This window comes from Lepus europaeus, unplaced genomic scaffold, assembly GCF_033115175.1.
Source record: "Lepus europaeus isolate LE1 unplaced genomic scaffold, mLepTim1.pri SCAFFOLD_55, whole genome shotgun sequence".
NCBI lineage: Eukaryota > Metazoa > Chordata > Mammalia > Lagomorpha > Leporidae > Lepus > Lepus europaeus.
Genome location: NW_026909428.1, coordinates 96,555 through 106,650, shown reverse-complemented (window position 1 = coordinate 106,650; position 10,096 = coordinate 96,555). Strand labels below are relative to the sequence as shown.

Below are 10,096 nucleotides of genomic sequence, written 5' to 3'. Positions count from 1 at the left end.
TATCTGGGATTGAGTTAGCCAAAAGAAAACCAGATATTTCTGGTTTCATCCAGTCATATCTGGAGAAACTGGTGTGGAATTCGTATGCAATGGCCCGAGAAAATCACAGTACAAATGGTTTTGGAGAAAAGCAAAGTCTTTTCGTTAGGCAAGTGCATCAAATGTCATCTATACAAACAGAAATATTATGTTTGTTTGCCGCATTTGCTCTAGCTTTCTTCCTAGAAAATACGAATGTCTAGAGCTGGTGTCTCCATGTGGAACCAATTAGTGTTTCCAAGCAGAAAATTAAATGTTTCCTGGAAAAAAAAACATTTAAAACAATAAAGTCCGTGGATAAGATCAGGAATACACAAACACAGAGGCGGTAACAATATCTGGGATTGAGTTAGGTAAAAATCAACCGGATATTTCCGGTTTCATCCTGTCATATCCGGAGAAACTGGTGTGGAATTCGTATGCAATGGACCGAAAAAATCACAGTACAAATTGTTTTGGAGAAAAGCAAAGTCTTTTCGTTAGGCAAGTGCATCAAATGTCATCTATACAAACAGAAAGATCATGTTTGTTTGCCGCAGTTACTCTAGCTTTCTGCCTAGATAATACGAATGTGTAGAGCTGGTGTCCTCATGTGGAACCAATTAGTGTTTCCAAGCAGAAAATTAAATGTTTCCTGATAAAAAACATTCAAAACAATAAAGTCTGTGGATAATATCTGGAATACACAAACACAGAGGCGGTAACAATATCTGGGATTGAGTTAGCCAAAACAAAACCAGATATTTCCGGTTTCATCCAGTCATATCCGGAGAAACTGCTGTGGAATTCGTATGCAATGGACCGAGAAAATCACAGTGCAAATGGTTTTGGAGAAAAGCAAAGTGTTTTCGTTAGCCAAGTGCATCAAATGCCATCTATACAAACAGAAATATCATGTTTGTTTGCCGCAGTTCCTCTAGCTTTCTTCCTAGAAAATACGAATGTGTAGAGCTGTTGTGTCCATGTGGAAAGAATTAGTGTTTCCAAGCAGAAAATTAAATGTTTCCTGAAAAAAAATATTCAAAACACTAAAGTCCGTGGATAATATCAGGAATACACAAACAGAAAGGCTGTAGCAATATCTGGAATTGAGTTTGCCAAAACAAAACCATATATTTCTGGTTTCATCCAGTCATATGCGGAGAAACTGGTGTGGAATTCGTATGCAATGGACCAATAAAATCACAGTACAAATGGTTTTGGAGAAAAGCAAAGTCTTTTCGTTAGGCAAGTGCATGAAATGTCATCTATACAAACAGAAAGATCATGTGTATTTGCCGCAGTTCCTCTAGATTTCTCCCTAGAAAATACGAATGTGTAGGCTTGGTGTCTCCATGTGGAACCAATTAGTGTTTCCAAGCAGAAAATTAAATGTTCCCTGATAAAAAACATTCAAAAGAATAAAGTCCGTAGATAATATCAGGAATGCACAAACACAGAGGCGGTAACAATATCTGGGATTGAGTTAGCCAAAACAAAACCAGATATTTCCGGTTTCATCAAGTCATATCCGGAGAAACTGGTGTGGAATTCGTATGCAATGGCCCGAGAAAATCACAGTACAAATGGTTTTGGAGAAAAGCAAAGTCTTTTCGTTAGGCAAGTGCATCAAATGTCATCTCTACAAACAGAAAGATCATGTGTATTTGCCGCAGTTCCTCTAGATTTCTCCCTAGAAAATATGAATGTGTAGAGCTGGTGTCTCCATGTGGAACCAATTAGTGTTTCCAAGCAGAAAATTAAATGTTCCCTGATAAAAAACATTCAAAAGAATAAAGTCCGTAGATAATATCAGGAATGCACAAACACAGAGGCGGTAACAATATCTGGGAGTGAGTTAGCCAAAACAAAACCAGATATTTTTGGTTTCATCCAGTCATATCCGGAGAAACTGGTATGGAATTCGTATGCAATGGCCCAAGAAAATCACAGTACAAATGGTTTTGGAGAAAAGCAAAGTCTTTTCGTTAGGCAAGTGCATCAAATGTCATCTATACAAACAGAAATATTATGTTTGTTTGCCGCATTTGCTCTAGCTTTCTTCCTAGAAAATACGAATGTCTAGAGCTGGTGTCTCCATGTGGAACCAAATTAGTGTTTCCAAGCAGAAAATTAAATGTTTCCTGAAAAAAAAAACATTCAAAACAATAAAGTCCGTGGATAAGATCAGGAATACACAAACACAGAGGCGGTAACAATATCTGGGATTGAGTTAGGTAAAAATCAACCGGATATTTCCGGTTTCATCCTGTCATATCCGGAGAAACTGGTGTGGAATTCGTATGCAATGGACCGAAAAAATCACAGTACAAATGGTTTTGGAGAAAAGCAAAGTCTTTTCGTTAGGCAAGTGCATCAAATGTCATCTATACAAACAGAAAGATCATGTTTCTTTGCCGCAGTTACTCTAGCTTTCTGCCTAGAAAATACGAATGTGTAGAGCTGGTGTCCTCATGTGGAACCAATTAGTGTTTCCAAGCAGAAAATTAAATGTTTCCTGATAAAAAACATTCAAAACAATAAAGTCTGTGGATAATATCTGGAATACAAAAACACAGAGGCGGTAACAATATCTGGGATTGAGTTAGCCAAAACAAAACCAGATATTTCCGGTTTCATCCAGTCATATCCGGAGAAACTGGTGTGGAATTCGTATGCAATGGACCGAGAAAATCACAGTACAAATGGTTTTGGAGAAAAGCAAAGTCTTTTCGTTAGGCAAGTGCATCAAATGCCATCTATACAAACAGAAATATCATGTTTGTTTGCCGCAGTTCCTCTAGATTTCTCCCTAGAAAATACGAATGTGTAGGCTTGGTGTCTCCATGTGGAACCAATTAGTGTTTCCAAGCAGAAAATTAAATGTTCCCTGATAAAAAACATTCAAAAGAATAAAGTCCGTAGATAATATCAGGAATGCACAAACAAGAGGCGGTAACAATATCTGGTATTGAGGTAGCCAAAACAAAACCAGATATTTCCGGTTTCATCCAGTCATATCCGGAGAAACTGGTGTGGAATTCGTATGCAATGGACCGAGAAAATCACAGTACAAATGGTTTTGGAGAAAAGCAAAGTCTTTTCGTTAGGCAAGTGCATCAAATGTCATCTATACAAAAAGAAAGATCATGTGTATTTGCCGCAGTTCCTCTAGATTTCTCTCTAGAAAATACGAATGTGTAGGCTTGGTGTCTCCATGTGGAACCAATTAGTGTTTCCAAGCAGAAAATTAAGTGTTCCATGATAAAAAAAACATTCAAAACAATATAGTCTGTGGATAATATCAGGAATACACAAACACAGAGATGGTAACAATATCTGGGATTGAGTTAGCCAAAAGAAAACCAGATATTTCTGGTTTCATCCAGTCATATCCGGAGAAACTGGTGTGGAAATCGTATGCAATGGCCCGAGAAAATCACAGTACAAATGGTTTTGGAGAAAAGCAAAGTCTTTTCGTTAGGCAAGTGCATCAAATGTCATCTATACAAACAGAAATATTATGTTTGTTTGCCGCATTTGCTCTAGCTTTCTTCCTAGAAAATACGAATGTCTAGAGCTGGTGTCTCCATGTGGAACCAATTAGTGTTTCCAAGCCGAAAATTAAATGTTTCCTGAAAAAAAAACATTCAAAACAATAAAGTCCGTGGATAAGATCAGGAATACACAAACACAGAAGCGGTAACAATATCTGGGATTGAGTTAGGTAAAAATCAACCGGATATTTCCGGTTTCATCCTGTCATATCCGGAGAAACTGGTGTGGAATTCGTATGCAATGGACCGAAAAAATCACAGTACAAATGGTTTTGGAGAAAAGCAAAGTCTTTTCGTTAGGCAAGTGCATCAAATGTCATCTATACAAACAGAAAGATCATGTTTGTTTGCCGCAGTTACTCTAGCTTTCTGCCTAGAAAATACAAATGTGTAGAGCTGGTGTCCTCATGTGGAACCAATTAGTGTTTCCAAGCAGAAAATTAAATGTTTCCTGATAAAAAACATTCAAAACAATAAAGTCTGTGGATAATATCTGGAATACACAAACACAGAGGCGGTAACAATATCTGGGATTGAGTTAGCCAAAACAAAACCAGATATTTCCGGTTTCATCCAGTCATATCCGGAGAAACTGGTGTGGAATTCGTATGCAATGGACCGAGAAAATCACAGTACAAATGGTTTTGGAGAAAAGCAAAGTCTTTTCGTTAGGCAAGTGCATCAAATGCCATCTATACAAACAGAAATATCATGTTTGTTTGCCGCAGTTCCTCTAGATTTCTCCCTAGAAAATACGAATGTGTAGGCTTGGTGTCTCCATGTGGAACCAATTAGTGTTTCCAAGCAGAAAATTAAATGTTCCCTGATAAAAAACATTCAAAAGAATAAAGTCCGTAGATAATATCAGGAATGCACAAACAAGAGGCGGTAACAATATCTGGTATTGAGGTAGCCAAAACAAAACCAGATATTTCCGGTTTCATCCAGTCATATCCGGAGAAACTGGTGTGGAATTCGTATGCAATGGACCGAGAAAATCACAGTACAAATGGTTTTGGAGAAAAGCAAAGTCTTTTCGTTAGGCAAGTGCATCAAATGTCATCTATACAAAAAGAAAGATCATGTGTATTTGCCGCAGTTCCTCTAGATTTCTCTCTAGAAAATACGAATGTGTAGGCTTGGTGTCTCCATGTGGAACCAATTAGTGTTTCCAAGCAGAAAATTAAGTGTTCCATGATAAAAAAAACATTCAAAACAATATAGTCTGTGGATAATATCAGGAATACACAAACACAGAGATGGTAACAATATCTGGGATTGAGTTAGCCAAAAGAAAACCAGATATTTCTGGTTTCATCCAGTCATATCCGGAGAAACTGGTGTGGAAATCGTATGCAATGGCCCGAGAAAATCACAGTACAAATGGTTTTGGAGAAAAGCAAAGTCTTTTCGTTAGGCAAGTGCATCAAATGTCATCTATACAAACAGAAATATTATGTTTGTTTGCCGCATTTGCTCTAGCTTTCTTCCTAGAAAATACGAATGTCTAGAGCTGGTGTCTCCATGTGGAACCAATTAGTGTTTCCAAGCCGAAAATTAAATGTTTCCTGAAAAAAAAACATTCAAAACAATAAAGTCCGTGGATAAGATCAGGAATACACAAACACAGAAGCGGTAACAATATCTGGGATTGAGTTAGGTAAAAATCAACCGGATATTTCCGGTTTCATCCTGTCATATCCGGAGAAACTGGTGTGGAATTCGTATGCAATGGACCGAAAAAATCACAGTACAAATGGTTTTGGAGAAAAGCAAAGTCTTTTCGTTAGGCAAGTGCATCAAATGTCATCTATACAAACAGAAAGATCATGTTTGTTTGCCGCAGTTACTCTAGCTTTCTGCCTAGAAAATACAAATGTGTAGAGCTGGTGTCCTCATGTGGAACCAATTAGTGTTTCCAAGCAGAAAATTAAATGTTTCCTGATAAAAAACATTCAAAACAATAAAGTCTGTGGATAATATCTGGAATACACAAACACAGAGGCGGTAACAATATCTGGGATTGAGTTAGCCAAAACAAAACCAGATATTTCCGGTTTCATCCAGTCATATCCGGAGAAACTGGTGTGGAATTCGTATGCAATGGACCGAGAAAATCACAGTACAAATGGTTTTGGAGAAAAGCAAAGTCTTTTCGTTAGGCAAGTGCATCAAATGCCATCTATACAAACAGAAATATCATGTTTGTTTGCCGCAGTTCCTCTAGATTTCTCCCTAGAAAATACGAATGTGTAGGCTTGGTGTCTCCATGTGGAACCAATTAGTGTTTCCAAGCAGAAAATTAAATGTTCCCTGATAAAAAACATTCAAAAGAATAAAGTCCGTAGATAATATCAGGAATGCACAAACACAGAGGCGGTAACAATATCTGGTATTGAGGTAGCCAAAACAAAACCAGATATTTCAGGTTTCATCCAGTCATATCCGGAGAAACTGGTGTGGAATTCGTATGCAATGGACCGAGAAAATCACAGTACAAATGGTTTTGGAGAAAAGCAAAGTCTTTTCGTTAGGCAAGTGCATCAAATGTCATCTATACAAAAAGAAAGATCATGTGTATTTGCCGCAGTTCCTCTAGATTTCTCTCTAGAAAATACGAATGTGTAGGCTTGGTGTCTCCATGTGGAACCAATTAGTGTTTCCAAGCAGAAAATTAAGTGTTCCATGATAAAAAAAACATTCAAAACAATATAGTCTGTGGATAATATCAGGAATACACAAACACAGAGATGGTAACAATATCTGGGATTGAGTTAGCCAAAAGAAAACCAGATATTTCTGGTTTCATCCAGTCATATCCGGAGAAACTGGTGTGGAATTCGTATGCAATGGCCCGAGAAAATCACAGTACAAATGGTTTTGGAGAAAAGCAAGTCTTTTCGTTAGGCAAGTGCATCAAATGTCATCTATACAAACAGAAATATTATGTTTGTTTGCCGCATTTGCTCTAGCTTTCTTCCTAGAAAATACGAATGTCTAGAGCTGGTGTCTCCATGTGGAACCAATTAGTGTTTCCAAGCCGAAAATTAAATGTTTCCTGAAAAAAAAACATTCAAAACAATAAAGTCCGTGGATAAGATCAGGAATACACAAACACAGAGGCGGTAACAATATCTGGGATTGAGTTAGGTAAAAATCAACCGGATATTTCCGGTTTCATCCTGTCATATCCGGAGAAACTGGTGTGGAATTCGTATGCAATGGACCGAAAAAATCACAGTACAAATGGTTTTGGAGAAAAGCAAAGTCTTTTCGTTAGGCAAGTGCATCAAATGTCATCTATACAAACAGAAAGATCATGTTTGTTTGCCGCAGTTACTCTAGCTTTCTGCCTAGAAAATACAAATGTGTAGAGCTGGTGTCCTCATGTGGAACCAATTAGTGTTTCCAAGCAGAAAATTAAATGTTTCCTGATAAAAAACATTCAAAACAATAAAGTCTGTGGATAATATCTGGAATACACAAACACAGAGGCGGTAACAATATCTGGGATTGAGTTAGCCAAAACAAAACCAGATATTTCCGGTTTCATCCAGTCATATCCGGAGAAACTGCTGTGGAATTCGTATGCAATGGCCCGAGAAAATCACAGTACAAATGGTTTTGGAGAAAAGCAAAGTCTTTTCGTTAGCCAAGTGCATCAAATGCCATCTATACAAACAGAAATATCATGTTTGTTTGCCGCAGTTCCTCTAGCTTTCTTCCTAGAAAATACAAATGTGTAGAGCTGTTGTGTCCATGTGGAAAGAATTAGTGTTTCCAAGCAGAAAATTAAATGTTTCCTGAAAAAAAACATTCAAAACACTAAAGTCCGTGGATAATATCAGGAATACACAAACAGAAAGGCTGTAGCAATATCTGGAATTGAGTTTGCCAAAACAAAACCATATATTTCTGGTTTCATCCAGTCATATGCGGAGAAACTGGTGTGGAATTCGTATGCAATGGACCGAGAAAATCACAGTAAAAATGGTTTTGGAGAAAAGCAAAGTCTTTTCGTTAGGCAAGTGCATGAAATGTCATCTATACAAACAGAAAGATCATGTGTATTTGCCGCAGTTCCTCTAGATTTCTCCCTAGAAAATACGAATGTGTAGGCTTGGTGTCTCCATGTGGAACCAATTAGTGTTTCCAAGCACAAAATTAAATGTTCCCTGATAAAAAACATTCAAAAGAATAAAGTCCGTAGATAATATTGTAAGACCCCCGACAGGTGTCTCACACCTTTACCGACCCCAGAAACACGAATTCCAGTCCAATCGCTGCAAGTGCATGAGGAAAGTTTATTACATCTGCGCAGATGGGCCGTCTCAGTAACACTACAAAGCAGCAGTGCAGAGAGAATGACCCCGACCTTCAATGGTCCACAATATTTAAGCCTTGAAACCACAACATTAGCATATCTCCATAGCATAACGTCAGCATAACCAAAAATCACAAGATAAACCACAGCATGACGAATCCATCACAAGGCCTAGGCTGAGGGGGCAAAATCCTTGAGCAAGCACAAACACGGGGTCATCATGACATAGGTTGGGTACATTTCCAATCAACTTCTGTTTTTGTGGTTTTTAAAACTTACAACAATTATCACATGCCCGATTATCTCATAAAGGCATTAGCACATCCATCACAAGTTACAAGGTCAGCTAAAGGCTAGTCATTTTGCAAGCCAAAGCATCTTGTACAAAAGCAGAACAATATGCAGTTAGCCAAGCAACTCCATTTTAAACCTGCCTAATATCTTTTATTCCCCTAATGCTTTCATTCTTTTATTCCCCTTCATTCCCCCCTTTTCTTTTTGTACTAATTTTAATCTTAAAATTTAAGGGATTACTTTTTAAATTTTGTCCCACATTGGTAACAATTAGAATTAAGAGGTGATTAAATATACGCTTCCGCCCGGTCCTTTGTTTCATAGGGGAGTCTGATCAGAAAACAGGCCGGAGATGTCCCAAGTGTTTCTTCCTCCCACGTGATTATTATTGAAATATGTGGGCTACCCATTACCGGGGTAAAACAAAATAAAAGTATTGCAAGCACATCTCTGTGTCTTACAGCCAATCTTATAAGCACAGAAGCAAGTTTGCAGGGTAGGGGAAGTAGGCCCCGCAGAATATAAAGTTACAAAAAGGCATCAAAATTAAAAACAGAAAATGCAACAGAGACAAAAACAGAAAACACATCCCTGAAGAAGTCATACAAATTTGGGTTGATACCTGGTGCCTGTTCAGCTGAATTGACCCAAATACTTTTCGTGACTTTCACACACCCTCTTCGACTTACTTTAAACATTTTACCATTTCCATTTCAGTCTAGAGTAAACTAGCCATCCGGATACAAACCATGTCCTTTCTTTATATAAAAAGCTCTCCTTTCTTCAGCCCTTCTTACCAACAACACTCTTTCCCTTTATGTCCTCAATTTTTAAACTTTGGCACTGCTAGGTTAGGACCAAGGTGTGGGTGATAAACAATTTTACTTTTATTACTAAGGGTCAGCAATATTTCTTTTTTAGCAATGACAATATCACACAAATCTGTTTGGTAACTTCCATAAAAATCTTTTAACCAGAATTATGTATAAACTTTTTTTTTACAAATCCATTTTCCCAGCCTCCGTTTTGCCTTATCCATTCTCCCATCCTCCTCGTTATGAACTCAGCCACAAAATAAGGGATGGGCTTAAAAGTGTCCACATCCGGAGCAGCCTGCTCCCGGAGGAGCTTCTTGGCCAGGACCCCTTCGAATGCGAATATAGTCACAATCCTACCCCAGTTGATGACACCGTCCTCAAACTCTTTTTCCATCACTTGGTTGAAAATCGTTCTGGCAGTCTCGACGGATGCGACAGACACATTGTGCAGGTACGGTTGCAGAGCCTCTTCCACTTCTTGCTGGATGGAGAAGGTGACGTTCTGCAGCACCCTGGACGTCTTGCTCAATCCCAGTCCAGGCTGCGGCGTCTTCAGGATATACAGCAAATAGTCCTGAGCCAGCATGTGTACATAGGCAAACTCGCAGACACTCATCTTCTGCTTGTTCGGAGAGCAGAGCCAGGGACTGCTTCTAAGCAGAGCCTGGCAGGATAGAGAAGTTGCAAAAGAGTAGCAGCATATAAAGGACATGTAGCATTATAAAAATGTGCAGCAGCAATTTGACCTAGTCTCCAGTGCCAGTCCCCACCATTAATTATACATTTTACCTAACTATATCCCCAGTACCTTGGCTACCGCTACCACCATCAGACTTACCCTATAAACACAATGTAACTTTCTATTTTTAACACCTGTGCCACCGTCTGACTTACCCTGGAGACGAAAGCCGGCCCGGTGTCTGACCCCAGTACCTTTGGTAGTCCAAATCAGAGAAACATTGGCGCAATTCTTCTTCCTGGTCGATAAAGCCTCTGTCCATGTTGAGTTCCCCGTGGGTAGTGGCGAGAGCATATCTGCTGTTCTTGTGCATTGCCACCCGCGCCTTTTTCTTAGCTGCACAGAG

General features: G+C 38.7%; 1 protein-coding gene across 1 annotated transcript; it reads right to left on the bottom strand.

Moving 5' to 3' along the window:
• Nucleotides 1-9,162: 9,162 nt before the first annotated feature.
• Nucleotides 9,163-9,627, bottom strand: LOC133755510 (bcl-2-related protein A1-like). The gene has a single exon (XM_062185626.1). The coding sequence runs from the start codon at nt 9,625-9,627 to the stop codon at nt 9,163-9,165; it is 465 nt and encodes a 154-aa protein (XP_062041610.1).
• Between the last annotated feature and the right edge of the window lie 469 nt (nt 9,628-10,096).

Bases quoted from the DNA above. Each gene is read 5' to 3' on its own strand.
- LOC133755510 (XM_062185626.1), bottom strand. From the start codon at position 9,627: ATGAGTGTCTGCGAGTTTGCCTATGTACACATGCTGGCTCAGGACTAT.